At 40.7% G+C, this 14,480-nt stretch overlaps 1 protein-coding gene across 1 annotated transcript; it reads right to left on the bottom strand.

Annotated features, from left to right (window-relative positions):
• Positions 1-225: 225 nt before the first annotated feature.
• LOC118820583 (POU domain, class 4, transcription factor 3-like) lies at positions 226-1,503 on the bottom strand. The gene is made up of 2 exons (XM_036588942.1): positions 1,417-1,503; positions 226-1,053 (listed from the first exon to the last, which is right to left on the bottom strand). Exons 1-2 carry the CDS (start codon positions 1,501-1,503, stop codon positions 226-228), a joined length of 915 nt encoding a protein of 304 aa, XP_036444835.1.
• Positions 1,504-14,480: the final 12,977 nt, after the last annotated feature.

Below are 14,480 nucleotides of genomic sequence, written 5' to 3'. Positions count from 1 at the left end.
TGATGGACTTTGACAGACAGAGGTTGTTTTATGAAGGTATAACTGAAGACGAAGAGTTGAAGTAAGTTCTTTGATGGATCCTGATATGTCTTTGAAGGGAAGTGGGTTTACTGCCCTTTTTATTTTCTGAAGGAGGTCAGTTCAAAACCAAGTCTTTAACTGGGGTCTTCTGATGGATCCTGATGGGTGGGCTTTAGATCCCTGTCCTTGTATTTTTTCTCGAAGTCAGTGCGCCGCTGAGTACTTCATCCTCTTCTGCTTCTGCCTCTGGTTGCAGAACCACACGCGCACCACGTTCTTCTTGAGCTCGAGCTTCTCGGCGATGGCGGCGATCTTTTCGGAGGAAGGTCGCGGCTGGATGGCGAAGTAAGCCTCGAGCGAGCGCTTCTCGGGCGCCGCGATGGAGGTGCGCTTGCGCTTGCGCTCGCTCCCGAGGCCGCCCAGAGGCGCGCTCCCATTGGCGCCGTTCGCGCGCCGGCGCTCGGCCTCGGCCTCGTCGAGCCAGGCCTGCAGCACGGGCCGCAACGCGATCATGTTGTTGTGCGACAGCGTGAGCGACTCGAAGCGGCAGATGGTGCTCTGGCTGAGCGCGCCCACGCCCGGCATGTTGAGGCTGGCCAGCGCCGCGCCCACGTCCGCCTGCGTCACGCCCAGCTTCACGCGCCGCTGCTTGAAGCGCTCGGCGAACGCCTCGAGCTCGCGAGGGTCCGACTCCACGTGCACGGCGGCTGTCGGCGGAGGAGGAGGCGCTAAGGGCGTGGGAGGCGCGGGCAGCTGTGCGTGCAGGTGGTGGTGGTGGTGAGCGTGCAGGGGCGCGTGCACGTCCACCAGGCTTGACGACAGGTGCTCCAGCAGCTCCGCTTCGAGCGACGACGGTGGATGAGGAGGCGGAGGCCCGAGGCCCCCGACCCCGTGCGCGTGCGTGTGCGCGTGCGTCGCCATGGCAGCGGCGGCGGCGTGGTGACTCGCGTCCGGCTTGAAAGCCGCGTGGCACGACGAGGCGAGGTCGGCGGCCGCCAGCATGCTCTCATCGAAACCCGCGAATATATTGGCCTGGAGCGAGAGAGAGAGAGAGAGAGAGAGAAAGAGAGAGAGAGAGAGAGAGAGAGAGAGGGAAAGAGGGAGAGGGAGAGAGAGAGAGGGTCAGCGGGGAATTGTGTCATGAGCGGGTTTAGAAAACATGCTCCAAAGCAAAAGAGAGAGAGAGAGAGAGAGAGAGAGAGAGAGAGAGAGAGAGAGAAAGAGACAGACATGAGGATCCTCAAAGCACAGATCATAAAAATTAATATGAAAGCGGTGCCCGAACAGGCGTGTGGATGAGAGAGAGGACGAGGAGGGGTGGAAGATGAAGGGGGGGGGGGCTGTAAAAGCGTGTGAAAAGTGAGAAGCTGCACCGTTAGTCAGTGCAGCGGGCGCACGTACCTGCGGGCTGTTGAGGCACACGCGCCGCATGCTGTCCAGCGCGCTGCTGAAGTGCGCTTTGCCGTTCATAGCCATCATCATGCTGCCCGGACATGGAGGCGAGGCGCGCGCTCCGCTCTCCGCTCACACTCTGAGCTCTTTCCATGAGTAGCTGCTCCTCATATCACCCCTCAACACACACGCACACGCACACACACACCTTCTGCTCCTCTTCTCAACTTACAAGCTGCAAGTGGGCGAGCGGCGCGCATGCGCTCTTCACCTAAAAGGCCTGTAGCTCTTTTAGTTTACCTTTACTTATTTACTCATTCCACACACACACACACACACACTCAGTCTTATTCATGTTTTTGAGTGTAGTCCTGATTGTCCCCACAATCATTTATTATAAAGTTTTATTGTTACTACCGCCACCAGTGGTGAGCCGTGACTATTAGAGCTAGGCCTTCAATTTTGACCGCTGATGTCAAAACTTTGTAAAAACATGAGGAGAAAAAACCCCACCGCTGCCATAATGCTAACATCTGCTGGCATAACATGATGGATTCCTATGTTTGTTAGAGCTAAGCTAACACTGAACATTGAACATTTTTGGCAGTTCTAGATTAAACGCTCAATGGCACTAAAAACATTGTGTTTTACTTGAAGTTTGTGACAGACATTTAGCATGCAGTTTACTCTGTAGCAGTTTCATAGCGACTCTTTCAGTAGAGGGGTCTGCTGTAGAGCTGCGGAGCTGCTTTCTATTTCTAACAACCCGCTGCTTTGGCTGCTCTTCCTGTGCAGTCAGTGACGTATCTAACACTTACAGAAGGCCTAGAGTGACGTTCCTTCTTACGAATTTGGTCCCGCCTAGTGGAAATCAAAACGTGATTGGTTGATTCCTCAGTTCTTGAAGTCCTAACCAATGAGAGAGCTCGTTTAGCTATATCCACCTGGATACCAGTGAGAAACACAATTCCTGGTCAATTTTCCGCTGGACGTTTCCTTTTTGTTTCAAGCCAAAACAATGAAATAAGAAAAATACCTTAATATCTGCAGAGTTTAAATACAAGTATGATTTTACTGATTCTATAAAAATAAACAAATACAAATTTTTAGTTCCTGGAAATCATTATGTCTTCTCTGAAGAGGGTTTCCCCTCTGACGACAACAACAACAACTACTACTACTACTAATAATAATAATAATGACATTGGTCACAAGTAATTATTTTTATTTGATTTTTTATTATTTGTAAGTTAACAGAACAATCGTTTTCTTTGTCACAGCTGTGGTAACCTCAATAGTTCATCTTTAGTTAGGGAACATAATTGTACCGTATTTGTTTGCAGGCTTTTTATTTTATTTTTGTCTTTTAAATGAACATGTACAAATGTATTCATTCCCCTGGAAAAGTGATTGAAGTGTACCGTTAATACTTTTAAGACCATTGTTGTTCATTTTGAGGGTATATTTACATTGTTTGTACCTTGATAAACAAAAAATAAACCTACACAGGACCTTTATTTTCTTATTATGCGATATTCAATTAACATATTATGAACTAATCAAATTATGTAATGTTTGGTTTGACAATATTTTGATTTCATTTGGCCTTTTTTTTCTTAGTAATCAAGTCTAAGCACTTTCAAACTCATTCATAATATAAAGATATAAAGAAGTATATATAAAATATATATTTCTATAAAAATGTATACTTATATAAAATATAAAGATGAATTCCACTCCTTTATGAAATGTCTGCATAATTCAATTCTTAAAATGTAAATGAAGTCATTCAGAGTGTTTTTTCTAGAGAAACCTATCAACTGAAAATTCTTTACAGAGGAGGTGATGGGAACCAGACGTCCCAAGTGTTTAAGGGAATAGTTCAGTGAAAACTCTGATGTACAGTTTTCCACTTATTCCAGATGTAGTCGTTCAGCCAAGACAGGCCCAGTGTCTAAATTTTACTTTAAAACTTTAAAGATCAACAGTCACCTTTAGTCCAAACACAAAAGTCAATCTTGTCTCTAAATACATCAACAAAACGCTGAGTTCACAGTAAATCATACTGTGTCCTAAACCACACTGACAAGTCTATGTGACCTTAATGAAGACCTGGATGTGGTCTGAGCAGACGGACCAAAGTTTTGGGGGTGTATTTACAGAAGAGATTTGGGTGACTATTGACTTGTAGTGTTAGCAATATTAGTCTCATAGCTCCAGCACTCAAGTAAAGTAGAATTTTAGACAAAATTTAGACACCATACATGTCTTGGCTGATTGATGACATCAGAGGTAAGTGGGAAATTATATGAATTAGATTTTTCACCAGACCATTTCTTTGCTTCTAAAAGATGCCTCATAGGAAGCTATTACACAAATTCATTACAAATCCAGTCTATGGCCAAAAGTATGTGACCTTCACTCTATATGAGCTTGTTGGACATCCATTCCAAAACCATGGTCGTTAATATAGAGTTGGCTCCTCTTTGCGACTATAACAGCTTTGTCTCTTCTAGGAAGGCTTTCCACAAAAATTTGGCATGTGTCTGTGGGAATTTGTGCCCTTTCAGACAAAAGAGCATTTGTGAGGTCAGACACTGATGTTGGACAAGAAGGTCGCAATCAACGTTCCAATTCATCCGAAAGGTTTTTAGTTGGGTAGAGTTCTATGCAAGCCAATGGAGTTTTTCCACACCAGACTTGTCAAATCATGTCTTTATGGACCTTGCTTTGTACACAAGGGCAGAGTCATGCTGGAAGAGGAAAGGACCTTCTCCAAACTGTTGGCACAAAGTTGGAAACATGTAATTATGACATTCCAGCGAAAAACTTGGCTTTGCGCATAGTGATCTTAGGTTTGTGTCCAGTTGCTCAGCCATGGAAACCCATTTCATGAAGCTCCTGATGACAGTTCTTGTGCTGATGTTGCTTCCAGAGGCGGTTTGGAAAATTAGTAAGTGATGCAAGGGATAAACGATTTGTACGTACTATGCACTTTAGCACTTTGTGGCCCCACTCTGTGAGTTTGTGTGGTATGCTGCTTCGTTGCTGAGCTGTTGTTGCTCATAGAAGCTTCCATTTCACAGTAATAGCACTTACAGTTGACCAGGGCAGATCTAGTAGGGCAGAAATTTCATGAACTGACTTGTGGCATCCTATGACAGTGCCGCATTTAAAGTCACTGAGCTCTTCAGTACGACCATTCTACTGCTAATGTTTGTCAATGGAGATTGCATAGCTATGTGCTTGACTTTATATATCTGTTAGCAGTTTGTGGCTGAAACACCTGAACTCCATAATTAGGAGGGACGTCCACATACTTTTGGCCATACAGTGTACGTTGCCTGATGCCTGAGAATTCCATTCTCTCTGTAAATGAGTAAATTAATCTGCAGCTATTCAACATGACATTTTTATCATTGTATCGCTCACTGACCTTACTCCCTACAGCAGAAGCCCATTACATAATAGATTGTTTACATTTATAAAATTATATTTAACCAGTTACAAAAAGTGATTGCTCAAGTGTGCTGTGAAAAATATTTCTGAAGGATAAAGTTTGCACAGTTCAAAGGCATCTTGTGCTTGAGGAGCTCGTTTGCGCAATGTTAAAATATTCATATTCAAAAAGTGTGTAACTGTGTTGTTTCTCCATTGCATGGCATCGGTTGATGCAAACTTGGTTTCTCCTTCAGTTACAAAGCACTCATATTAACTTCCAAGAAAAGTTGAGAGATTTGAACCAGTAGTGCTGCCTTGACTGACCTTTCGTAGGATTGGCTGTGGGCTTTCACAGTGCCTCACTTACCCTTGTGTAACCAGCTCAGGCAAGCGGTGGAAACAAGTTAATGTAACTGAATTTTGCAAAATTAAATTCATAAACTCTTCTCAGTACATATCATACCATTAAGGATAGAACAGTGAGAGAATATGTGAACTGGAGAGCAGTGAACCCAGGTAGAGGCGCTGGAAAAAATGCTTGTTCATAATTTATAATTCATTTAGTGCAAGATGAGTTCTCTCTGAAAAGTTTCTCATGTCTCATCCCTTCAAAAGGAAACTGCCTCTAAAAACCATAAGAATAACACTCGGTCTCTTCCATTCCTTTCCTTTGTCTGGCCGATATAAGCCACGATCCTGCCGGCTGCAGAAAGAAGAGACATGCAGTGCGGTGACACAACTGCACCACCTGATCCTGTCCACCTCTTCTGTTCCCCCAGACGCTCAATTATTCAAAAGCTATGTGGCAGGCATCCATTACCTTGTTGGCATTTTCTTATTCATTATGGAGATTAACACTGCGTACCTTTTTCACTCTTGGCAAAAATTAAAGGAGTTGTAACAAGGCAGCAATACCATGATATTCCCTGTCCATTTTATGATAGTTTTAGGATAACGACAAGTCCCTTTTAAATCTGCAGATAACATTTCAGCACATGAATATTTCAAAAGCAGAATGTAAAATGTCTCATTCATAGCTCAGGGTTTTGTCTTGATTCACATGGACACTTTTTTTTATATTACATATGGTCCTAATCCTGCCGAAATACAAGACCTCTAAGACAAAGCTTATAGAAAAATAACAGGTTATGATTTACAGTTTCAAGGCAACAAGTGGTAATAGTGTAGGTAATTAGAGTCACTTTACTGGTGGCATTTGTATAGCTATCCTGTTCACTAAATAAAATGCTGAAAATCGGTAAACTGTTATAAAATACTGACGTAATAACATTTTTAAATGAAGCATATTGTAAGTAGGAATATTAAAAGTAAATAACAATTTCTATTCATTTGTATTTATTTGATATTTGTATTTATGTACAATATGAATTTAAATAGCTTGCACAGTTAATGTGGTCCTATCATTTAACCCTGAGCACCCCCCCACACACACACAGTTCAATAACACTTTATATTACACATGGTCCTAGGTGATCCTTCCAAAATACGAAGGCTGTAAGCTTGAACAATTAAGACTAGGCCTATAGGAAAAATAACAGCTTATGATTTATAGTTTCAAGTCAACAACTGGTAATTAGATTAGGTAATTAGAATAACTTTACTGGCGGCATATTCTGCTAACTAAACAATTAAATTAATTTAAAATAGTTGTTTGTGTCATGAAATGCTTAATAATAATTTTAAGTTTATTTTAATTGACTTATGTACATTTATATGCACAATATGAAATTAAACAGCTTACACATTTAACATGGCCCTAATATTTAACCATGAGGCACCCACAAATAACTGAGCTAAATAAGTCTGTTTTCAAAAGTGCTGATATGACTTTTGTCATTTTACTAAGCTATTACAGGAGGACAAATAGACAGTATCTCAGGTTTTAGGTATCTGTAAGAAAGAACAATGCATGAAAAGACCCACCTCGCTGTAAATTCAGGCATCTACTTTGTGGAGCTCCATCATCATCTACATTATTCAGGGGTTATTATTATATTTGCAGGATTGTCACTGGTGGGCAACAACATGGTGCTGATTTTAGATGACATCTTTTATTGATTTGTTCTTGGTGAGATGTAACAGGAGTCTGCTCTTTGCATGAGGCATTATAGCAGTGCTCCATAGAGTGACCCCATCATTGTTGTTTGCTTTTCCGCTTCCTCCATTTCCATTCGGATCCAGGCTCCGAGCGCGCTCTGAGTGCTCGTCACTGCAGCAACAAGGGATGAGAGAATGATGAGTGGGTAAGGTTGGTGGTTGACATTCCCTCCCGCGGGGCAGTCAACAGTGCTTGCATTAAATCGAATAGACTTTGAGTGTTTTTCACTTGGCTTCCCAAAGTAAGGCATGTCCATGCATTATTCAGCGCCATTTGAATATGTCAAAATTGCTGGAGCCAAATTAAGTTTTACACCGCACTGAAAGTTAAACTTGGGTGGCACAGATGCTCTAATATGAATGTATTTTAGGCTACGGCTACCTAAAGATGATCCACTGCAATTTTGTTCAGAATGTTTCAGGCTATCCACAATAAAACTATACGCTAACAAATGGAAAAGACAAAAAAAGGTGTTCAGGCAACAGTGTGGACAAAGGTAGTTTATCTGGACAAATACTGAAATACAATGCAAATTGGTTTCCATCTATTTACTATGGTGAGCATGTATTTGTAGAGATAGTATGTAGAGGAGAATGTTCATACTATGTCTACAGTGGAGAATGACTATATGACTTTGGTGCTTTTGTTACTGTACCATTATTCAATTTTGCCAGATTTGCCATCACATTTCTAATTGCTTTATTTTTCCATTTTATTAGCTCTTCTATTTAGGACCTTTGTGAAGGCAGCAAACGTGGAAAGGTTATTCTGCAAGCTAGCCTGAGGGTGAAGCAGTTATCTTGTAGGGCACAAGGACTCAGTCAATTGTATTGTTAACTTTCCCTACTAGGTATTTGCTTCTTAAGATCTTGGGGCTTAAGCTTCAAAGAACAGCAGGTAAGTACTGAACGGGGTGAGATGAAGTATGTATGGGAGAATAAATGCTACAGCCAGTTGGTGAGTTCCAGCACTCCAGCTAAATAACAGCTCAGTGCTTTTAGAATAGCTAATATTGCTGTTGCTATTGTGCCTTTAGTGAAGAGATACCTCAGGCTGCCTAATGTAAGATCCTCATTCTTGCAGTTGCATCTTTGCATCTTGTTTTACAGCAAAAAAGATAGAGCTGGGGACAGCCGTTGAAAGAATCAAAGTCCTTGACAAATTTAGATCCATTTACATCCTGGAGCATTGTTCAGGTTTGCTATAGATGCAGATGTATTAAGTTTGTTGACAATATTTAGTACGCTGTCTTTAAATGGACTTATTGAGATGCTCTATGTAATGCTAATTATTTTTTAACAACAAGAGACTAGCTGAGTAACAAGTTTGTTAGCTAGCAAGCTAATTGAAACAATAGCTTGAGGTGAGAGAGATGACCTGAATACTAATCTACAACTACTCCCAAAACAAAAAAAAAGAATTTAGTGTAGCCATAGATTTGACTCACATTTGCTGTGTAGATTACTCCATGATACATTCTAGATTACTTTAGGACACTAGAATGTGGTCTAGTCTTAGATTTTACAAAATGTTTCTGCTGATTTCTGCTGTGTGCACAAATGTCTGTCAATCTGTCGATGTTTTAAAACTTCTGAGCACTTGACATCAGACAGTATTATTTTGCTAGGAAGCTGAAAGGTTGCACTAGTGCACTAAGCACAGCACTAAGAGAGACATTCCCCAGATAGCAAGCATACCGCTGTGTTGATCTCCTCAGACAGTTTTAAATGCATGTATACTTTTAATGCATATAGCTTTTTTATTTAAAAAATAAACTAAGACAAACAACATTAGAGCTTCCCTGTTCTCCTATAGCTGATGAACCTCTTAGAGAAGCTGTACACCATTCTAACAAGCTGCTCCAGGCAAAGAGTCTTCAAAAGTCAAAAGACAGAGACAGAAACTCACCTGACACAGTAAGATTAACATCTCTTAGCGAGCTAGCATTGCTTTGTTCAGTTTCTTTTATGATAAGTATTTATATCAGCTACCCTCAAATTCAGTCTCTCTCAATAATGTAACACAGAACTGTTAAACGGAGGGAAGAATTCTCATAGCAGAGACATAGTGGACCATCCGGAAACCGACGAGCAAAAGGCCGGTATGCCACCAATAGGTCAACAAAGGGCCTCCAGCTTTGGCAACAGTGGCCTGCTATCCTCTTGCTATCTGGGTTGATGCAACCACAAGACCTCAACAGACACTTGAGCTATCTTTAGCTAATTAAGCTACTTAGCTAACCCAGTGACTCGACCTGTCAGATTGATATAGCTAGAGATACACACTCACTAGGAAAAGGTACGCAGCTGCCCAGGGGTGCCAATGAGCCAAAGGCCCCATGAAAATACTAATTAGAATTGAGTGTTGCTGTTAAATAACCTATTCCGAAACATGTACATTGCTAATGGTAAAACTGCTGAGCTCTTAGGATCTTCATGTACAACAGTCTCTATACTTTACACAGAATGGTGCAAAACATCCAGTAAGGGGCAGTTCTGTGAGCAGAAATACCTTGATGATGATGGAAGACATCTCAACAACAATGATCATAAAAGCATCTCTGAACACACAACACTTTGAACTTTAAGGTGGATGGGTTGCAACAACAGAAGACCACATCAGTTTCCACTCCTGTTAGCCAAGAACAGGAATCTGTGGGCACAAGCTCTCTAAAACTGGACAGTCGAAACACTGCCTTGTCTGATGAATCTCGACTTCTGCTGCAGAACGCAAATGGTAAGGTCAGCATAAAGAATGTGGGGTCAGAATAGGATGTAAACAGCATCAGAACACTTAAGCTGTAAAAAGCCAGAGAATTTTCCTCAGGCGGTATGTAGCACTCTAGGAAACCCACTGCAGCGAGAGTGGAAAATTTACTGTACTGTAGCCTAAAGGCTTATTGATGCCTCATTATAACCAGAAGAAGGATATAGAACATTACATGTACATATTATTTAATATTATTTAGCAAGCTGTTTAAATCTGAATTAGTCCTCTTTAGAGACCTGTTCTGTTTATATTCTTTAAACATATCAGAGATGTATTCTGGGCCTACACCTCTCTGTGATTTATAGACTAGAAGTCTATTCTGGAAGCCAGTGTACAGATTTTACAATTGAAGTAATGTGCTTTGTTCTCCTGGTCCTGGTTAAAACCTATGTAGCATCTGTAGTTCTTCAAGTGATTCTGTGTAGAAACGCAACCAGGGAATCTCAAAGCCTTGAATGGTGAAGCCCTGTGGCCAGGTATTCCAGGTAAGCTCATGTCTTTAATGTAAAGAGTATAGAGTCCACTTTGGACATACATAGTGCAAAAACAAGTGCTCTATCATGTCTTCCGTAAGTTATCCAGTTTTAAGATACTTCTAAATACAAGTAGAAACACAACCAGGGCATCTCAAAGTCAAATGTCCAGAAACGAAGAGAAACCATGCACAAGGCCCCTGAGACTCACGAGAAGTGCTTTAGATGTCTCTACTATGAATCTGTAAATCCAAGAGACATATGTCAAAACACGTCTCTAAATTGTTTCCTTCTTTCACAAATGTCTTCTACTTCATTTCTTCCTCAATTCCCTTCCTCTCCAATACCACTACCTCACAAGTAAGGCTAAAGCTAGGCCAGTTTTAACCAGAAACATCTTGTACGTAAGGCAAGGGTTTTCTAACTAAGCCACATACTAATAAAACACTTTTTGCCTTTAAAGTTGAAAGTCACCTATAAGATCCCAGTTAAGCTATTCTCATTAATGCAAATGGTAAATAGTTCATCTTGGACATGTGGCATGTTCTGATTAAGTACAGGTGCTAAATCATGTCCCTGCAAGAGATCCTGATTTTGAGATGTTCCTAAACACGAGTAGAAACACCACCTAAAGCCAAAATGCTCACAAAATAAAATAAAATAAAATTACAAACACAACATTTGCGAGACTTGCTGATACATGCCATGCCTCCAAGGTAGGGTCCAGTTTCAACCAGTGACATCCTCATAAAGCAAGGTTTTCCCATAAAGCCTCATAAAACAAGGTTTTCCCAGATGTCTATCAAGTTTTACCCTGAGACAACCCTTTATTGGGTGTGTTGCTCGCTGAAAGACAGTTAGAAGTACCTTCTTCCGTTAGTCCACCTTGCACAAAATTGGTGTGTTCTGATCAAGAACAAGTGCTTAGGTGTCTTCTTCATGCGATCCTGATTTAAACTTATCCTAAACATTAGTAGAAGTAGAATGAAAGGAAACTCAAAGTCAAGAGTCCAAAGGAAAGGCTGTCAATCAAAAGGTCTGGAGGCTTAGTGGTAGATATGATGTCTTTGAGACCTTAAGATCACAGGTTCAAATCCTGCTCAAGCTATGTTTTGCTTGTCATCACCATCATCTGAGAGACAAATGTACAAAAAAATGTGAGGTCCTGTGGCTTGCTGATAGATGCCATACCTTCAAGGGTAGGGTGTCCAAATACTGATAACACCCCCACTGGGTTTATTTTAAATAATTGGCTTCTGATCAAGAGCATGCACTCAATTTCCCCCTCCAAAAGATGCTCAACTAAAAAGAACACTTCACTCAAAGGGCACTTAACTGCTGATTTGTCCCTGTCTCCAGCTTTTAGAGTCAGAACAAAGTATTTGCTCCTTAGAAGTTCAACTGCTTCTCAGTTGGTTGACTGGAAATAGAGCAAGACGGAGTTCCAAGGTTTTACGTGCTCTTGTGAGGCAGAATTACTGGTGGGTGAGATGAACACTGTTAGCTAATTAGAGAAATGTGTGCCCAGCAGTTTGTGGTTTCAGCTTGTGTACTGTCAATTCACCTGACTCACAAACAGGGTGGAGTAATTCAAGGGTGTCAGCCTTCAGTAAATGAGTGCTACAGCACTGTAGAGTCCAGTACTCTGGTTTATCGCACATGATTCAACTCATTGTCTAATTAGCAAGGAGAGCAATAATTGGTAAAAAAAAATGGTAAAGAAAATATGAAAATTTGAAAATATCCCCAAGAAAAAACATGCCACAAAATGCTTGCCAATACAGTTGTCATAAGCTACAATTAGTTTACTATGGATAATCTGACCATTGTGTTTCTAACATAGGTTGAAAAGCAATAGTGACACCAAGACCTCACTAATCTACCACTGTGCTCTGCTAGGTATCTGGTCTACAAACATCACCAGGAAAGGTTTGCTGGTCCATCAGCTTTAACAGTCATAGCTAGCTGGTCCACCAGCATTACCAGCAAGGTCACTGTTTGTCAACAAGCACAGGGAAGCATAAACCAGCATGGACAAACTTGAAATTTATGCTGGTGTATGTTAGACAACCTGTTCATCCTGAGATCGAAATAGAGCAATCACATATCACACAGTCAGACTGCTTGGGGATCTTTCGAGGCAGCTTAACCTTAAAAGAACAATCATACTGATTCCCAGTGTGTATCATCCATGGCCAGGGCGCAAACAATTTGGAGTGTTAGGTTATGCATCTGCATGATGTAAAGCAGGAATGTCCAATCTTATCCAGAAACCAGTTTTTGCACTCTTTTGATGACTATATGATGATATTTCACACTAGTGTGTACTAAGCAAAACCACAAACCACCAGTGTGGCCACCATGACAGGCTGATTGTTAGCTTTTGGCCAAGTAAATAGCAAAGAGCAATCCATGAGATCTCACTACCACAGAAAGTCCATGAGTCAAAGCACTTCTGGTCACTTCAAGTGCATTCCTGACATGTACCAGTGGGCCAGCATACGAATTCAAAGATTTCTTGCATGTGGAGCCACTCTCAGCAGGAGGTGTTCCAGCACATCAAAGACAATCTGTCTACCTCAGCAGGTCCAGAAGTTCTATGATGTAAGCTCCATGCGGATTGGAAGTCAGTCACGTACTGTTCGTGTTGTAGGTCTGAGGCTGAAATCAGATACACTTAGATCAAAAAAGAAAAAGTACTTCAGAAAAAGTTCTCTAATCTTGATTTTAATGACTCATTAGTGACTTATCGCCCTTTGTGTCTCTCTTAAACAACACTGTACAAGGCTCTGCCTTAATGGATGGTAGTTTGGTAATCACTAATATACAGAATTACAAAAAGGTACAACTTCAATCTGACTAATTATAAATGGGGTTGTTTGGGGCAGATAAACTGTGCAGCAATAGGTGGGCTACAGTCTGTAGCTGTACATAAAGGACCTATAAGGTAGGTGGACCTAATACAATGGACAGTGAATGTAGATACAAGGTATGGGTACCTTCTGGTAATTCTGTATATAAATAGAAAGAATGAAGAAAAGAAGTTCTGTTCAGAATGTATATCTACAACTTGTGTGTGTGTGTGTGTGTGTGTGATCATGCATGTATACACATGTGTATGTGTGTGTTTGAAAAGTAAAGGTAAGAAAGACTAAAAAGTAGAAACACTCAATTGTCTGGCTTTCCACTTACATGTACTGGATTCTCTTACAGAGCACACACACTTTGTGTGTTTTGTGTGTGTGTGTGTGGTATTTAAAGGTGTTATTCAAAACTTTCACTGTGATTTGTTGAGATATTGGCCCATTTCATAACTTCATGAAAAATCTTTTTTTTTATTATTTACGAAAAAAGTAAACCTTATTGGATCAAAAACTAAAAAACATAATAGGAAAATGTCTCTTGCATGAAAATGACAGAGAGCGGGAATAAAAAAATGATACTGCCTGATTCAGAACAAGATAAATGACAATAATATATTTGATATTTATGAAAAAAATGTTGTCAATAAGAATTTGTCTTGTTCTTCCAAAATTCTGACTTTGAATAATATCAGAAGTTGGAAATATAAAGTTTACTATATTTTTCAAATATCAGTTGGATTGGCAGTGCTACAAAGTGACCTGCCGAAAGGTTTTGTGGCCAATTTCCTTATAGTGCTACTTGAAGTCTTTGGGCATAAATGGGTTAATTAGCTGATAAGTTGAATCAGGTTTGCTGGGAGCAGAAAAACACTACAACCTGCAGGGCAGGAGGTACGCCAGGACCAGGGCTGGGAACCACTGATTTAGGGAATACATGAAAAACTGAATATCTCTCCTGTTTCTTTTGTTAGAAGAACACGTATAAACTGTCTCTAGGTTCTTATCTGGGAGCAACTACTGCATATTGCAAATAATTTTAAGTTTTCTTTAAAGCTTATATTTTCTTAATTAGTTTAACCTGTTTTTAGCCATAGGGTCCAATACTCTATCAACCGCTAAATAAAGAACAATGTTGTTCATATTTGATTGAGAGATTTTTCAAGTCAAGTATTCTCTCATATCAACCAAACAAACCACCCCTCACAAAGTCTCTTCAGTGTCTTCAGAGTCTCAGTGGCGAACCAGTTAGCAAATATCCCTTACCTGAGGTAAAATGACTGTAACACAAGGCTTTGAGCATTAAAAAATGTGTAGTGCCTCAGTTTCACAGTCTCACTCTCCATCTGCTGGACATTTAAGCTGGCGATCAACACGTGTGCAAGTAAATGAACACTTTCTGCA

This window comes from Colossoma macropomum, unplaced genomic scaffold (assembly GCF_904425465.1).
Source record: "Colossoma macropomum unplaced genomic scaffold, Colossoma_macropomum, whole genome shotgun sequence".
Classification (NCBI taxonomy): domain Eukaryota; kingdom Metazoa; phylum Chordata; class Actinopteri; order Characiformes; family Serrasalmidae; genus Colossoma; species Colossoma macropomum.
Note: the sequence above shows the minus strand (reverse complement) of the source record. Positions and strands in the feature narration are given on the sequence as shown.